The 18,838-nt window shown below is 44.0% G+C and overlaps 1 protein-coding gene across 3 annotated transcripts in view; it reads left to right on the top strand.

Annotated features, from left to right (window-relative positions):
• The first annotated feature begins 7,004 nt into the window (after positions 1–7,004).
• The window catches only part of UBE2H (ubiquitin conjugating enzyme E2 H), a 71,969-nt gene continuing 60,135 nt past the window's right edge, over positions 7,005–18,838 (top strand). For 2 of the 3 annotated variants that reach the window (XR_005223828.2, XM_037889412.2), the window contains exon 1: positions 7,005–7,316. Coding sequence is in view for 2 of the 3 variants with exons in the window: in XM_037889412.2 (XP_037745340.1) it covers positions 7,264–7,316 (53 nt within the window). In the remaining variant the exon portion in view is untranslated. Of the gene's footprint in view, positions 7,317–11,022; positions 11,136–18,838 lie in introns of those variants that run through there. The other variant, XM_037889413.2, reaches the window with a different exon arrangement.

Here is an 18,838-nt window from a genome sequence, read left to right on the forward strand (position 1 = left end):
AGGGCACATCCATCGCATTAGAAAAGTTAAGACTACTGAAATTAAAATATGAGTTGTCTGCTTTTATGTGTAGAACAAAAAAAGTTTATTATTATTAAGGGTTTTTTTTTATCCAAAGCGCTTTACAATAGTTAGCTAATGGTACAAACAACATTTGGAAAGATCATTAAGTGGTCCGCCAAGACCCTCAGCAATTTTCAAGTGGTCTGCGGACAAAAAAGTTTGAGAGCCACTGCTCTAATCGATCAGCAACATAACATCAAAACAATGTTAACCGGGACGACTTTAAGTGAGGAGTTACTTTATATTGGCTTACAAGGCAGGTGGGGGGACGGACGGAGACTTGGACCTGTTCTGGGCACCACCAAAAATTATACAAACCTGCCGCCCCTGCCAAAGGATGGGGTGGGCTTGAGCTCAGATGGCTAGCCCAAGCCTCTTGCTGCTGCTACAATGTCCACACACGCTAACACAAGCCCTGCTAGCACAAGTCTGTCTACCCAGGCTCACTCTAGCTGCCATGTAGACTTACCCATTATGACTTCAATGGGAAGATCAGCATCTGAAGATGCTGGATGCTGTAGACTTCTCCCAGCTGCTGAAGGGTGTATGGGAATCTTCCTGAGATGTCTTCGATTTGACACATACCAAGCCATGGAGGCTCGGCAACCACTGCACAGCAAAGCCAAGCTCCTTGGAGTAGGCAGTAAGTGTTTCGTGGTGACCACTTTACGACCGCAACATCACAAGGTATTTTAACAAATCTGTGGTCACTTTGTGGACCTTCACACTTGTCACTGTGTGCTGCACACCGGGCCCCCTCAGAAGTCCAGAGAGGCCCAGGCCACTTCCAGCTTTTGAGGCCCCTAGTCATAATAAAAATAAAAAATGACGATACATGAAAACAAAATAAGGCACCGAAAAAAGGGTGAGACATAATTTGAATATTTTTTTATTTAACAAATGCTTTTCTAGCCTTTTTCTGTGCAAATGCACTAATTATTGAGGGAAAATCTAGCTTTTGTGCAATGTCACAGTTGATATTAAACATGGCGAGCCCATTCAAACACTCTTGTCCCAGAGTTGAACAGTGATAGTTCTTTACCTGCTTCAACGCATTGAAGGTGTGATCACCTGAAGCCACTGATGCAGGCAAACTGACAAAAATACACAATGCAATTGTGATATTAGGAAACACCCCAGAGAGTCCAAGTCTGAGTATTTCTTGAAGCAATTCCTTTGGCTTGCAATCCAATTTAAAGTTTGTGGAATATATTTGTTTGAGGAAGATGACCTCATCACTGAGATCTTTTGAGATTTCTTTGTTGTACTGTTGCTGAAATTGTTCAGCTGCAGAAAGTAAGATCTTCAATACTCTGTCTGTTGAACTGCCAAAGAAACCCCACAAGTGTTCAAATTAGTCGCAGTGACTCAAATTGACGTGTAAGACCTGATTGAATAGAGTCAATGATGACAAGGAAGACATTGTCCCTATAGTGCTGCTTGGCATCGGATTCAGTAGGTAACTCAGATGAAATGCCAATATTCTGTGTTACTAATTTGGACTCAGTCAGGATCGCATCCCGTTGTTCACGAATCTGTTGAATGTCATTGATAGGATTTTCAATGTTATCCCTCTCAACATCAAGTGTAGCATTGCGTGCTTCCATTACCAGATTAGTTTGGTGGATCATTGTAAGTAGCTTCATCCACAAAGATGACATCAGAATGCATTCAAATTTGGACATGTGCTTCTGAATAGACTGACGTTCTGTTCGAGCCTGTGCAGTGAAATTGAGAGATTCAAGCTCATTTAAAGCCTTTCTCACAGAATTCAAATGCCACACAACTGGTTGAACACCATCAATCCACGCAGACCATCTAGGTCTGGACATCCCATGCAGTGAAACAGGAAGATATTGCTTCAGAATTTCCCACCTTTGTGGACTGCTACTGAAAAGACTGTACATTTGCTGAACAGTTCCAAGTAAGTAATTGCCTCCTTGCATGATTCAGCACAGTCAACACCTACAAGGTTTAGTGTGTGCTTTCCACAGCTGGAGAAAATACAGTTTGAATTATGCTTAAGCAGAACTGCTTGTCCACCTATGTACTTCCCTGCCATATTAGATCCATTGTCCTAGGCTTGACTAATGCAGACTTGAAAATCTAACTTAAAACCTTCTAGAATTGCTAGTACTCGAGCAGCAATTTCTTTTCCAGTTTTTCTTGTGAAATTATCAAACAAATTAAACCTTTCTTAAATTGAAAATTTTGAGCTTCCTACAATCTTAACATATCAAATAACCACAGTAGTCTGTTCTTTGTGAGGACAATCTGGAGTGGTGTCAACAATGATTGAAAAATACTTGGCATTTCGACTCTCATCAAGAATTGTTTGTATGAATGACCCACATAGCTCAATAAACTCGTTTTGTATGCACGTGCAGAGATAATGGACTTGCATGCGCTTTTGACTCTCTTGCGATTCTCAAACACGTTTAACATGCTCTGATAAAAGTGGGTCATATTTGCTGAGGAGTTCAACTTATGCCTAGAAAGTTGCCATTTGCATGATCACCAATACGTTGACTGGAACCAAAGAAAGCCAATCCCCGCTCAGAAAGAAAAAGGATGACATTCAGGATGCGCTTAAGACATTTTTTCCAGTTATTAGTTTCTGTAGAGAGTTCAGTCAAGAGTAAATTCTCAACTGACCTTTCAGCTGATGCTGCCCTACTGGCTGATTTCCATGCAACATAGTTTTCTCTGTGTGACGTTGAACTCTCATGGGATGGTATTCCGTCTTTCAACTCCCTCCAACCTCTGTTGATGCTCCATCCTGATTGATCAGAGAGAACTGATGCATTTGCAGCACTTTAGTTCAAAATGAAGCAGGGTGCACAGTACAGAGATTGTTTTTCCGTAGCCCAGCATCACCAATTTCTTGTGTAGCTCTCACCATTTGGAAGAGTTTTTGTCAGCAAACAAGTAGGGAAAGCATGATTATCAACATCTCATGGAATGTTACTTGGAATTTCAAAACAACTAATTTGAAGAAAAGATTGCATTTAGGCAGCATTGCTCTTGTCAATAATTCCAATGTCAGCCACAGTCAAATCTGTAGTAGTCACGAATTGCTCTTGCTACGTAAAATCTACATCTTCCTGTTGCTGTTGAGTTTCATGGTCATACATAGGCTCTTCTGCTGCATCTGTTACTGTTGGCACATCTCCTTCTTGACTAGTGTCCTCATGTTCAGGTATTGGCATTGAAATATCACCTGTTGCAGTTGTGGAGTTTTCATTATCTGTAGCGTTGTTTGTTGGGTAAGGTGCGTTTTCCAGCGGTTTGAGAAAAGAAGTTATTGGCTTTGAGCTCTTAGCTGCTGCTTCACTCAATTGTTTTCACTGTCTCTTGCTTGCACCACTTTCTAATCTCCTCTTCAGAGTGATCTATCTGGTCAATATGTAGAATCATAGAATCATAGAATCATAGAATATCAGGGTTGGAAGGGACCCCAGAAGGTCATCTAGTCCAACCCCCTGCTCAAAGCAGGACCAAGTCCCAGTTAAATCATCCCAGCCAGGGCTTTGTCAAGCCTGACCTTAAAAACCTCTAAGGAAGGAGATTCTACCACCTCCCTAGGTAACGCATTCCAGTGTTTCACCACCCTCTTAGTGAAAAAGTTTTTCCTAATATCCAATCTAAACCTCCCCCATTGCAACTTGAGACCATTACTCCTCGTTCTGTCATCTGCTACCATTGAGAACAGTCTAGAGCCATCCTCTTTGGAACCCCCTTTCAGGTAGTAGCCTATCCACACTTGAAATAGTCTGCTGTAAATAAGTAGCTTATCTACACTTGAAATCTTCTACTGTAAACATGTACACAAATGCTGAAAAGACTTAAAGCGAAGGAATACTAATTAAGAACACAAAATGAAACAGTCAGACAAGTTATTATCCTTATCACTGAATCAAAACTCAAGCATGCAAGGTATAATATAACAGGCTGAGCTGAATACAAAGGGATGACATATATATAGTAAACACAGACATGGATATAGTCAGAGGGATAATGTCCAAAAATTTCAAACTTGTATCCTCACGAAACTCACTGTACAAGATTGTCCTCACAAATTTTCCCTTGAATCTGGGCCTACAGCCTACGAAAGCCTATGATGATGGCCAAGCTACCAAGCTAGGGCTCAACCAACCAACCAGTCACCTCTCTTAGCTACCATATAAGATAATAATGAGGAATTCTCACACATAATTCCTTAGTCAACTAGACATAAAACTATAAAGACACTAAAATGTAACAATTCTCTCTCTTTCAACACTCACTAGATCCAGCACCAGCCACTAGTAGTGGTTTTTTTACATAATCAGCTAATCTGAGAGGACATGTTCATCACAGTCTAATCTTGCGCCATCAGAACCGATATATTTTTATTAATATTTATGAACATTTTTAACTCTTTAACATGACAAAATCTATATCAGTTAACAAAAAAAATTATGTTTTTTACCAAATCAAATCTCTTACTTGCTTAAATCTGCAGCTCTAAGCTGAGAGTGTGTGTCACATTTTGGTCCAATAGGGATGCACAAAAAAACAAGTTGCGAAACTTAACAAATGCCAAAAAATTAACAAGTGTCTAAATTTGAGGCCCACTTTGAGCTTGAGGCCCAGGCCAAATGGCTCTCCTGGCCCGCCTGTGATTGGCCTTGCTGCACACTACAGACACTCATGCTATGTCCACACTTAAAAAGCAACAGCTGCAGTGCTGTAGCATGTCAGTGTAATCACTTACTACAGCGATGGAGGGGTTCTCCCATCACTGTTGTTAATCCAGGTGGTACCTGGGTTGATGGAAGGTTAGGTCAGGGGGTTTGGTCCTCTTAACTATGTCCCTTGAGGGTGTGGATTTTTCACATCCCTGAGAGATGTAGCTATGCCCATGTAAGATCAGTGTAGATCAGCCCTCAAAGCTTCACAGCGATGACTGGAACAGAGCTCTGATCCACCTGCTCTAAAAGTACCAACCCCCGCCACTTGAGCTTGAGGAGAATCTCACTTAGCGATCTAGGGCCTCTGAGTGCATAGGACCAATTCCATTCAGTAGAAGGTGCCTACACACGCTCTGCAGTCTTCACACAGTGTTTAGATTTCTGTAGTAACTTTTATCCAACAATCTCCACATGCTTTACAAACTTTCGTTAACTTAGTCACACAATCCCCTGTTCCAAGAGGCAGGTAAGTATTATTAGCTGTATTTTTCAGGTGGGTAAACTGAGGCACAGTTAAATGATCGGCCCAAAGTCCATCACAGAGGTGGGAGTAGAACTTAGGTGTTCCAGCCCCCATGTCTTAACTACACAGCCTTTCTTTCCACTTTGGCATATTAATCAGAATGTTATTAATTTTGCAGTAGAGTCAATTGGAGAAGCTCATTCATTGATAACATTCGACTCTGCTCTGTGTCCCTGTTCCTGCTCCGCTAACAGCCTGTATATAAAGGGTTGGACAGGCCTAAGAATACATTTCCCAGATCGCAACACTCTAAGGTCACACAAGGTCGAACAGCTGTTTGTTCCCATACGCTGCTCTGTTGTACCGGATTATGAGAGATATCACTCATTCCAGCCTCTCGCTCCGATCGGTGTCCCTTGCACATGGACCCTGCATTACTTCTCTGTAAATTATTGACAGCCGGAAAAGCAGAAACCAGAAACTGAGCTGGTGGAAAATGTGATAAACCTCCATGGAACAAGTCACACGTTAACAAATGCTGAAACCCAGCTATTGGGGCTGCGAGACTCTTCCCCATGTCCGGATATGTATGGAGTCAATCGTGAATTTCTTGTGTGGTGTGAATACAGTGTGTATTGACAGTCCAATAATACCCAGCTTGCAACAAGATATTGCTATATTTATTATGCCTCACAAAACCTGTGTGAGGAAGGTGTGGGTAAAAGTTGATTTTCACAGAAGACTTAGAGACACACTAAATGTTCACAAACCAGGGGTTCCAAAAATATGGACAGCATCAAAGTGAGGGACGTAAACGAATATGGGAGTAAAGAGAGTTTGGAAAATTGAAGTTTACAAAAATGGGATCTCCCTGCAGTAGCCTCACTTTGCAGATGGGGCATAGAGTGGCTAAGTGACTTGCCCAACAGCGGAGTCAGTCATGACACTGGGCATAGAAGCCGGGAATCTAACTGCCAGACTATCCCACCCTCCGAATGGAATCCAGGGGGCCATGGCTTGTCTCTCACCAAACCCCAGCGCTATCAGCTAAGCAGAACACAAACAAGGGTGGAAACCATGACTGCACACAGATGAAATCTGGGCCAGCAGCAGGCTGTCATTGTGCAGACACAAGATAACATCTTTTATGGGAGCAACTTGTCAGTGGGTGAAAGAGACAAACTTCCAGACAGCTCCTCTGCAGGTGTCAGAAATAACAAATTTATTAAAGCATAAGCTTTTGTGAACTACAGCTCACTTAGCTCACGCTCTAATAAATTGGTTAGTCTCTAAGGTGCCACAAGTCCTCCTGTTCTTTCTGCGGATACAGACTAACATGGCTGCTACTCTGAAAGGTGTCAGAATGTATATGCACCTAGGTACCAGGGAGCTTTGGGAAAACCTGGGTCTCACCCTACAATTTTAGGCAGGGGGGAAACAGGGGCTTTAACACCTGCAAGAAAAGTACTCAGGCTCTATTATAGAGGAGGCCTCGAACCCGCAGCTTTAACGTACTTAAACTGCATCTAACTCGCTGCTCCCCCAAGCTGGGCCGCACACTTCTTACGCCTACAGCGCCTTGCTCAAGCACATCCTTCTCCCGGGGGAGGCGGAGACTACAGCTCCCAGCAGTCAGCGGGGGCGGCGCGCTCTACGCGCTTGCGTCACGCGCCGCCCCGCCAATCGGGGCGGGCCTGGGCGGTGAGGTCACTGTGGGTGACGTCAGGGGCCCAGAGAGAGGCTCTCCGGCAGAGGCGAGCGGAGCTGGGCTCGGGGCTGAGGGGAGAGCGAGTCGGAGCTGGGGGAGGCAGGAGCGGCCAGGCCCCGCCAGCCGCCGCCGCCGCAGCAGCCGCCGCCGCCGCAGGGGGCTCGCCAGCGGGTCGGTGCCCGGCGCCCCCCCCCCCCCCCTCCCCGGGGAGCCGCCCCTGCCGGGTCTCCCCCCGCAGCCCGGAGGAGCCGGGGCTCTGACAGCCCGCGAGGAGGAGCCGGGCAGCCGGGGGCACCATGTCCTCCCCCAGCCCGGGCAAGAGGCGGATGGACACCGACGTGGTCAAGCTGTATCCTTCCCGCGCGGGGGGCAGCCCCTGTGGAGGGGAGGGGGAGAGACCCCCATGTCCCTCTGTGGCGGTGGGGGTGACTTTCCCCCCATGTTACCCTGTGTGGGGGGGAACCCTCCCCCATCTTCCTGTGGGGGGGGGGGAGAAAGAGACCCTCCCCCGTTTCATGAGTGTGCGGGGGGAGGAAGAGAAAGAGAGAGACCCTCCCCCATCTCATGGGTGGGGGAGAGAGAGAGATCCCCCATCCCCCTGTGTGTGGGGGGACACCTCACAGGGAGGAGGGGGGAGAAAGGCCTCCCCCCTTGGACAGTGTGGGGAGGAGAGAGAGAGAGAGTCCCCATCCCCCTGGGTGGAGGAGAGAGACCCCTGTGAGGAAAATACCCGGGGGAGAGACCCTCCTCTTCCCCCCCCCCCCCCCCCCCGCCATGGTGTACGATTGCCGGGGTCAGTCCCTCTGATCTCCCATGGCGAAGGGGAGCGAGCACCCCTGTGAAACCAGCTCCCTTTGTGGAGGGAGAGGGTGAAACTTCCCTAGACCAGCCCCGCTCCTGGGGGACCCCCTTGCAAACACCTCCCCAACACCAGCCCTTCGCACTCTGCTGAGGAGAGGCCTGCTACAAAAACAGACCCCTCTCCCCCAGTCCTGGGGACTCCAGATCTCTCTCTCTCCCAGCCTGAGCTTCCCCCCAAACAGGAGATCCCTCAGCCTAAGGCCTGAAGAGACTCAGCCTGGGGGATAGAGGCTACCCCAACCACCTATCCTGGGGGGAAATTAGTACCTTTAAGGAGTGGGGCAGTGGGGCAGGATCCTTCAGTCCAGCCTAGGGCAACTCCTTTTCCTCCCCCTGGGATTGTGACTTCCCCCAGGGTAAGGGAGAGAACCCCCCCCCGACCCCCCATCAGATATTATGACAGCTGGTGGTCGGCCTTGGAAGGAGTATTTCAAAGGAATATTTCCCCCCCTTTCCAGATGGCACCTTCACCCATGGCTCCCCTCTTTCTCCCAGCCCCCTTCCCTGGAATGTAGTTCAACAGCTTAGGGTTGTGAGGAGTGGGGCTGAGAGAATGGGGAGGTCTTGTCTAATAGCCACAGCCTAGAGAAAACCTTTTGTGATGTTTATTATTATTTACTCCATGGTTTCAGCCTGCAGTTCCCAAAGCTTCTGGTGCCAGCCTAGGGATTTGTGATGATTTTATTTTATTTTAATTTTTCGGGGGGGGGCAGGGGAGCCTAGTTTGCCACAAACCAAAAATAAGGTGCCACGGAGTGGGAAGAAGGGGTTTCAGTGCAATTGAAAAGTCTCTCTCTCTTCCCCTCCCCCCCCCCCCCTTTCCTTCTTGCTAGAGGTTTTGTTTATGTAACACTCCAGTTTAGGGTAGGTTTTTTCTTTCCTAATGGATCTATTTTTATTTTTCTCAGTATTTTTATTCTCACCCCTCATAGGATGGTGTATCCCTCTCTTTTGCTGTCTGGAGTGTGGGTGGCTTTTGAAATATCATTGGGAATTCGATTATAGAATTATTTTATTAATAGTTTTGTTTACGTGGTGGTGGTGGGGAGAACTGACATAACCAACTGAAATGCTTTCAGAAATATTTACTCCCCCAGGAGAATTTAGGAGTGAGGGATCTGTGTTTTGATTGTGGTAGGAAGGTTGCGGGTTGATAAACAGACCTGATTTAGTTGCTAGAGGCAGAGATAAACAAACTTATTTGGATTTTGTGCTTTAAAAGAAGGGGTGAAATCAACAGCACTAATGTTTATAGCATGAGGACAATTTACCCAAAGAAAATTTGTTAATGTTTTGTGTGCATGTTTTTATACAAAGCTTCTGTTTATTTTTAATGTTGTTTTTAACAAATAGGAAATGACTACCCTTCATGGTAGAATCTGAGCTATTTTTATTCTGGAGTTTAGAGTTACAACATGTCATACCCTCCCAAATGCAAATTTCAATTGATAGTTAATTTCACCAGGAGGAGGGTTGAGAACTCCAGCTGTTTAGTGGAAATAATCCTCATTGTGTATAATTTTTGAAGAGGACTGCTGGAGTGGGGATGAGGCCCATTATGACCTGATGCATTTTCTCCCCTACTTTTTTTTTCTGCTTGGTAGAATGACTAAAGCATTTTAGGAGACAAAGCAGTTTTTTGGTATATTTATGCCTTGGTGGTAGATGAAGAGAAGTAAATAGGTTGACATTCCTCCCAATCCAAATTAATTTCCGATCTCATGCTCTCTTTTCCTGTGACAAAAGAATCCAGAGGCTTTTTAAAACTGTAGCTCTTATTATTGTTACCCCCGTGTTCTTGGTATTTGAGACAGGGGTAGATCGGTTTGTTTCTTGTGGACAGCAAAGTTAGGAAGTTTTGTATGTCAGATGACTCTCTTCTCTACCTTCCTCCTTCCCCAGTCTTTTTGTTTGTCTGGCCTTCCTTCATATCTCTGGGCCTACACTCTGAATTCATCCTAAACAACTGAGCCACTTCATTTTTCTGTGTAATCCTCCTATCTGTAAACCGATCTACACATTATCTGTAGTAAGTGTGTGTGTGAGGGGTGCGGGCGGGTTGGGGATTGAAGCTGTTTTCTAGTGGTGAATAAATGAGAGAGAACTGGACTGAAGGAATGTACTTGAATGTGGCTTGAATTTTTTTTGTTTGCTGCCATTTTCATTACAATCTCCCATTTCAGCCTCTCTTTAATGTCTCTAGTATATAATCATGGCATAGATTTACAGCCTGCCAAGAGTTACCTTGTCTAGGAAGGGGCTAGAGAGCAAGTTACAAGTCTGCTGCTTTTTACTGCTCTGACAGGTTTAGGAGAGGAGTGGAGTCCTTCTTTATTATTCCTGTTTTCAATCCCAACACGTCCATGTCCTTTTGTAGATGTTTCTTTGTGACCAGGGAACGGGAGAGGTTGGTTGCTCGTGCTCTCTCTCTCTCTAAATTGCAAGGGGGAGTGTGTTTTTTAACTGATGTTTAATAATCAACTGGATGATTATGTTCTGACACTGAGTCATTCATTGTTTCTCTTCTGATCCCTTCTCTAAATACTGGAAAGAGCCTAGAAGCAGGGATTTGCATTGCATTTTGACTCTGTTGGATTGTCTCCTTCCCCACACCCCTCTCTTGATTTTCCTCACTGCCTAAATACCAGGCCCAGTGGAGTTGTTCTATTACATGCAGAGCCGTGCACAAAAGATCAGATGCTTCCTCTGCCCCACTGTGGAATGACTTTCAAGGAAGTTTTATACCCAGAATATAGGGAATTACTCAGATTACCTGCGATCTGATACTGGTGACTGTAAAAATAAATAAAAATATTATGATCAGCCTAGGCATGTGCGTAAGTTTCCCCCTCCTTTCCACCCCCATACTTCCCCAGGTACGGGGGGGGGAGAGGGGGGAGCCCGTGCAGCTCAGTATGTCCTTGAGGCTTGTGGGACTTGCTCCCTTCCCTGTTGCATGGCAGTTGAAATCCCCTCTCGCCCTGGATGAGCCAGTGCCCCCTGTGAAATGACGAGCTGCTTGTTTTGGAAAAGTGTTTGCAGGCAAAAGGCCTCAGGAAGAGCTTGCAACTCAGCCGATTGGTTGCTCTGTTACTACCCGGAAACTGAGGCCTGGGCGGAGCAACACGAACAGCTGATAGAGTGTGTGACAAGAGTGTGTTTATATGCTGGAGAGTGGGGGCTGGGGAAAGAGAAGGAGGCCCAGTGAAAGCCTTTGAAAACAAGCTCAGGGCAATCTTTGGAGGAATGGGTTTTTTTGGTGTGTGTGGAAAATTTCTTATAGGCAAATGAGTACAACGGGTATTGGGTATCCCTGAAATGCTAATGTGTGTGATGCTTGGAGCCCTGCAATTACATCGCTTGGAGGTGATTCTGGTAGGATTACAATAGTATTGAGGTTGGGAGTTTATTCTGCACCAGAATAGCAGTGTGCTTATGAATGCAGTTTATTTGCAGACTCTGAACTCAATTTTACTTTATTTCCCTTTTTATAGAGAGTCTTATGACTTGATTACATTGTCTAAACTTTTAAGTATCCGAGCTGAAGTTAGAAAAGAATGTCACAGACTGTGCATGAAAGGAATTATAAATACAGCCACATTTAGTTTGTTGAATCTCCATTTTTTTCGGCCATTGGGACACAAATGGCTGCTGCTGCAGCAAAAATTTTAAAGTCCTGAAACTTTTTGAAGAACAGATATATTACACCAGTTGACAGAGGGATGACTTTGTTAGAATTAGGTCATTTTAAAGCTATTCCAAAATTATCTGAGGCTAAAAATGAAAAATGCTAAGATGTTTCTCCATTTACTTGTGTATTGATGGATGATTTGTAATTGCAAAAGACAGTAGTATTGGTTTATATCAGTTGTGTTAGATTAGCTGAATCAGAGGACAGAAAACATCTTATGTTCAGGATAAATTTCATTTTAAGTTAAAACTTTCACAAGGTAGAATGTAAATCCTGAAAATGTCATGGGAAAGTTTTTATACCTTTTGGTCTCCATTTTAATTGACTCTGAAGGGATGGGAGAAGTCAGGATACTTTTTCAAACAGATGAAGACTTGGAAACAAAATGCTTAGAATTAGGGCTTGGGAGTATGTGGGGGGTTTTTGGCATTAGTAGCTTAGGCTGTGGTAGCAAACAAGATATTGTTACTTACCTCAGTTGAACAGTGACCAGTATGCCTCATATTCACTGTCTGAGTGCATGTTCTCCTACCTGCCATTTTAAGAACTTAACCCCATGTATCGTTTTGCTAAAACATAAAAGCAACTTTCAGTTAAAATTCTCACAGCCTCAATGGCAACCTTCAAGAGTATCATCTTGTTCGCTTCAGAGCTGAATTGAATTTACCTCTACTAGCTGATGAATTCCCCCCCCCCCACCCCCCCCCGCCCGCTCTCTCTGTAAGTACCATTGTTGCCTTGTCAGTCTGATTGCGGAGGTCATTGAAGTTAGACTTGCAATACAAACCTGAAAGGGTGCTGCACCTGCTTAATAATATAGTTTTATGTCAATAACCATGAATTTGGTTAAAACATTAGATTGTAAAGCTAGAGCAGACATTTTAATCTGACCCTGTTTAAAACAAAGACTTTGTGGATTTTTCGGCATTTGAGTTGTTAACTACTTGTGCGTACCATACTACTTGGTTTCAGAGCAATGATTTTAGTGAACTGTATGCCATTGCAGTCTTTTTGGAGATTACATTTATGGTTCTCAGAAGCAATTCTTGGTAAAATTAAACTGGAATTAGATTGCTGAGAATTGAGTAAAGTATGCTTTACTAAACACTTACTGATTAAAGGTTTCAGAGTAGCAGCCGTGTTACTCTGTATCAGTAAAAAGAAAAGGAGTCCTTGTGGCACCTTAGAGACTAACCAGTTTATTTGAGCATAAGCTTTCGTGAGCTACAGCTCACTTCATCGGATGCATGCACATAAGCTTATGCTCAAATAAACTGGTTAGTCTCTAAGGTGCCACAAGTCCTCCTTTTTTCTTTTTACTGATTAAGCAAATCTTGGAAGCTGTTACTGTTACTACCAAGTAAAATATGCATGTATGCTTTTTAGAAAAGCTAAGTGGCTTGCTTTGTAAAATTGTGTCTTTATTCTTATTCCTCATATTGCTGTGTTTAGAAAGGCCTACTTTTAGCACCAGTTATAATGCTTTTATGTAATGTGAGGGCATTCTTATGTAAATTGGTAAAGATTCAAAGTCAGTTATGGATGATTTTGTAGTATAGTTACTAACCCTTAAAAGGGAAGCTCTTGCTATGGTGAGAACCCCAAAATGTGTTAAAAACAATTTCTTGGCAGAAAGCAAATAACCTTCTACATCTGTCATGGCTGTGAATCATTCACACACTAGTAAAATTTCAACATGTAAGAGTACCCATAAGATGCCCCCTGTTGAATATTTGCCATCTCCTCTCTGGGTTCTTTGGGTTATGTTTCCATTTGCCTCTGAAACCTTAGATGTAATGTCCTAAGTAAAAGAATGGACTGCAAAACACTGTTTCCTGTTATCGGCGCTACAGTAGTGTAAAAAAAAAGCTGTGCTCCCTAAAAATCTTCTGGAAGGGCATACTCGTAAAACTCACGCCTTCACTCTTCTGTGTTCCTGCACTGTTGCTATTGAAGTGCCCAGCAGAATGGTGTTGGAGTTGTGTAGTTAATGCTCTTGCTGTAGAGTGCTGTTGGTACATTACTTTGCCAAACTTAGTCTAAATCGGTTAGTAGTAACCTGGGTTTCTGCTCGACAACACAGTATGAGGCCTTGTGATTCATTTCCATCCAATAGAGGGCAAAAGTCAGTTCATTATAGTAGATGTAAATCAGCATACAACTTCAGCTTTGTAAAAGCTGTAGGATAACATCCTCAAGCATTACAATTTTGGGGTTTTTTAAAGCAATTTAAAGGAGCAGGAGTAGGCAACTGCAGACAATTAAGAGGTGAGAAGCAAAGCAGGAAGGGAACACCTGAGCACTGCAGTGGTATAGAATGATCATTCACTGTTGCTACATAACTTGTCATTCTTAGCACCTGTTGCTGTTTTGTGCACTTTTAAAACAATGTAATTGACCACCATATAGACAACAGATTACTATTGAAAGTAGAAAAGTGCCCATAATTAAAGGGGCAGGGGACAGTATGGAACTTCCTATGAGCCAAACAGCTATCCTGAATTATGCCAATATAACCATTATTAAGGTGTAAGTTTGAAGATGGTAAGAGACATTTCCGAGTACTCAGTCATTTTTTCCTTTCCTGGAGTCCTGCCCATGCTCTTGGCAAGAAAGATGAAAGGTAACTGCTGAATAACACATTTTTGAATGTCAAATGCAGCTATATATGTGGGTGCATATGCAGGTATTTAGCAATTCATTATTTGCCTTCTCTTATTGTGTGTGATCAACTCCCTTGCTTTCATCACATTTTTCAGTGGCCTCTGTCCATATATTTCTGGAATAGCCCACATACACAGAGGATTGCTGTTTGCTTCTCCCCACCAAATAGTGCAGGCATGACAAAAGAATCTTACGATCTTAGTGTCTCTAGTTCTAATAGGTCATCCAGTGTGTCTGTATGCCAGCAACCTATTGATACCTACAGAATACTTGAAATTTAATTGCAGAAAACACTAGAAAATGTCCCAAGTGATGGCTCTTCCTTAACATCACTTGGATGACTATTCTATAGTCTAATAGATCTTGCTGTCAGAAAGTGTCTCTATTTTTGTCTGACATTTTCAGTTCTTGTTCTACCCTCTTATAGCACCCAAAATTGCTCTGTCCTTGATGCTGACACACTTCAAATACTACTAGAATGTAATTTTCCCCACCCCCAGGTTATTCATCACTAAGCCTAACTGTCCATAGAGATTCCCCACAAATCAATCTCTGTAGCATTCTGATCACTTTTATTTATATACCTAAGTGTTATATTCTTCAGCTTCTTTCTCCCTCCAATTTAGCAATATTTTTCTGGTAATGAGGTACGTGGAACTGAAGAGGGGATTGCATGCAGTATCTGGAAGGAGAGATCTGTGATTGCATGGCCTTCAGGCCCTGTGTTCTCATTCGTATTTGCAGCTGAGACTGATGCCAGCTTCAAAACTAGTGTGGTTTTAACTGATGCTGCATTCCTGGCACTATTTCTCATGGTGATCTTGACATTCTAATGACCTTAAATCACTTGCCTTATTTTCCATAGCAATATGAACGCCTGGAATAACAAGTTGACTTAGTCTCCAAAAAGAGGCCAGGTTAATCATGCTCTTCGCACACTGCTGTTTTTGGTTTGGGATGCCGTATCTCACCCGTTGTTGAATGGAAGCATCTTTGTCAGCAGTATCATTATAATTGCCATGTTGACTGACAGATCTACTATAACTATAGATTACAGGGCATGTTTTACACACAACGTGAAAGGTGTATAGTGAAATACAGAAAGTAACATCTCTGACTTCACTTTCTATTTAATTACTTTGAAGGGACTTCTGGTGTAACTGTTTAAATTATATTCTTTATTCTGTAATGATGAGTGCTACTCTACCACTCCAGAAGTGGCTGCATTTCAGTGGCATGTGCTTTCTCTAATTAAATGTGCAGTGAGATCCTTTAGAATAAGAGGAAGAGTATGGGTGTAAGAATAACTTCCATTATAGTATTAATACAAATTGTTAGTTACTATATTGGTCATTCTAAAACGTTCTGTAATAACTATGAAAATTTGAGTCTGCAAATTTGGGCTCTTTCTGTGATGTCAGCAACTAAATTTTGGTATCAAATTTTGGCTAAGACCTTGTTAGTAAAATTAAGTAAAATTCATTGATAGTAACTGCTTTTTAGAGGCTTTCCATCCTCTGGGAAAGTCTGAGGTGTGAGGCTCTAGTTTAGTTATTAGTCTAGAAGCTACCAAGCCAGCCTCTGCAAGTATTTCAAGGCCCTGTCTATGTTGGTGCTAGATCTGTGAGCTCTATTTTGTTTAAGCACTTTCCTTGCTAATGACAATTCATTGCAAAAGTTACTTAACATTATTCCTAAATTCCAGTGTGTTTTATATGTGGCCTTGAACATTCATAATACGTGTTGAGGGTGAGACCTGGAATGTAAGTTACGCATTTGCAAACCATTGCTGCTTTCTTGAATGCAAGATAACGTTGGTATAACACCTGGTTGTTTCTAGTCAATTATTTGTGGAGCTCTGATGGGCTGGTTATATTAGAGAGAACGTATACATAATAATGAGTGGTGTTGAGGAGCAGATTGGACGCTGCTATTCATCCCTTCTCATAATACAATAAGGGAACAGTCAAATGGAAATAAGTTAAATTTAAAACTGAAAAAAACACAACTTTTTCACACAACACACCTGTAGAACTTCCTGCCACAAGATACCATTGAGGCTAAGAATTTAGCAGGGTTTAAAATAGGATTGGGCGTTTATATGAGTAACAAGAATACCCAGAGTTGTTATAGAAAAGGTGGAAAAAACCCAAAGGGTATGTCTACACAACCCAGGTCAGCAAGCCTCCTATACCGGGTTGGCAGATTTGGGCTAGCAGGGTACATGCTGTGTAGACAGCACTTTGAAGTTGCTGCTCAGGCTCTGAAGCGCACCCTGCTCCCTAGGCTTCAGAGACTGAGCTCCAGCCTGAACTGCAAGTTCAGAGCGCTGTCTACACAGCTATTTTTAGAGCACTAGCTTGTGCCCTGCTAGCTCGCTTCTGTCAACCCAGGCTGGTAGTCTCATTACCACAGGCTGTGGGCTAAATTCCCTCTAAGGGTGGCTGCCTATTAAGTGCTGCGGCGGGGAGAGATGCCTCTCCCCAAGCACTGAACCTGCCACAGCGCCCTCCCCAGCCCTGGACCTGCCACCCCTCCCTCTGGCTCAGCCCCGGATCTTCTGCACCCGCGGCGGGGGGACAGGCGCCCCTCCCTCTGGCTCAGTCCCAGACCTTCCGCGCCCGTGGCTGGGGGACAGGCACCCCTTGCCCCGGTCCCGACCCAGCCCCGGACCTGTCGTGGCTGGGGGAGAGGTGCCTCTTCCCACCCCTCCTCCCCGCCCAGGTGCTGCTGCAGGGACAGAGGGGTGGGGGGGTGTCCTCTCTCTCCATTGTAGCCTCACTGAGCCCCATTGCACCCAAACCCCTCATCTACAGCCCCCCCTTCACTCCAACCCTCTGCCCCAGCCCTCAGCCCCCTCCCACATTCCAAATCCCTCAGCCCCACCCCACCACATGAATTTTATGTGCACCAATATGGAGGTCATGTGTCACACACCACCGCCATATTGGTGCACATAACAAAATTCAGTCTGCACATGAGTGGGAAAAATTAGAGGGAACACTAGCTGTGGGATATACCTTAAGCGTTCTGGAAGGGAGACCATCCCTATTCAGGGCATGAGCTGACTTCTAATGGGGGGTAGGAGGAAAGCTTTCCAGGGACATATTTTCTCATACCTGCCTACTGCCAGGTTTCTTGCACTTTCCTCTGAAACAGCTGGTACTCCCCAGTGTTTGAGGACAGGATATTTCATCCACTGGAGCCGATGTGATCCAGTATGGCAGCTCCTATGATGGTTCTTGGCTGCTCCAGTCCAGAATAGGATAATAGAAGAGAATTCTAGACTTTTCTGTATAAAAGAGCAGCTAAAAGTTGCAAAGTATCTGAAATATTAATTCTGGATGTTCTTGATTTACCTTCTATGCAGTGGATTAATATAGGCAAAATTGAAATGATTTATAAAATATTAACATAACCACTTTGGCGTCTTAGCAGACTAGGTGTTGCTTCATCTGTCCTCACAGTGGCAGAATCATATGCCCTAAAACTGTTAAGGGAAAAGCCTGGAAACATGGGAGAATGTTGTCAACAAATCCACTGGTTTGCAGTGGAATAACTATGGATAATGAACCTAGATCAACTGCAATGTATTGTCTGCAGAGACTTGACTGAGCTTTAGAACATTTCTGATCTTAAACAAGGCTCTCTGCAGAGCTGAGAAGTTCTATTTTTAAACTGTGCAGTGAATAAAGACTGAAACTATGAGGCTCTAGTTTAGTTATTAGTCTAAAAGCTACAAGGCCTGCTTCTGCAAGGGTTTCAAGGCTCTGTCTACACTCTGCTGAATCTATTATCTCGCTTCTGTTCAAGTATGTTCCTTGCTAATGGGGTTTCCTTGCTCAGTCATGCTGAGCCGCAAATGGCTTGAGTAACTTAAATTGAAAGATTTCTTTAAAAAATAGGGTGGTTTTTTGTTTAAAATGTGCTATTTTGTTTGGATTCAAAAATGGAGACAAGCCTTTGGGGTCTGCAATAGTGGGACCCGGTAGGTGTTGGCTACTCTTTTAAATAGTCTCTAGCTCTTTGTTGTAGAGAGCATAACATAAGCAGATTGCTGGTATCTTTTATAAATTTCATTCATTATTTACAGCCTAGAGCTCGCTAGCTTTGGAGCTCATAGCTGTTGGTTCCTGGTTTTGGTGGGGAGCTTGCCAGTTCTTGGCTGCTTGGGTTTCTTGTGACAGCACTAAGACTACTCTAAGCTCCCTCCTAACAGGCTGCTGCAACTGAGGTGGCTCCTTTGAGCCTCCCACTCTGGCCTCCCTCAATGGGGGAGGGGCAGCTCCATGTAGGAGCTGGTTCAGCTAATAGCGTCTTATGGGGCAGAAGTGTGGACCTATCTCTCCATCCTTCGAAGCCACAGTGCTTGGATACCATTGTGACGGGCACAGTGTAAGAACCTAGATGGATAGTAATAGCACCCCTTTGGGAGCAGGGAAGGAGAAAGGAGGCAAGATCGGGAGGATCTCAAGATGGGGCATAGCAAGGACCACTGATAGTGTGACAGGGGAGGGGGAAAGGTGGGAAGTGTGAGAATGGGACAGAAGAGCAAAGGGGAAGAAAAACATGAGTGAGCAAGGAAGCGAATGATGGAGAACGGAGACAACCACAAGCAAATGGGATTCTATGTTTTCAAAGAGAACAAGAAGACA

This window comes from Chelonia mydas, chromosome 1 (genome assembly GCF_015237465.2).
Source record: "Chelonia mydas isolate rCheMyd1 chromosome 1, rCheMyd1.pri.v2, whole genome shotgun sequence".
NCBI classification, from domain to species: Eukaryota; Metazoa; Chordata; order Testudines; family Cheloniidae; genus Chelonia; species Chelonia mydas.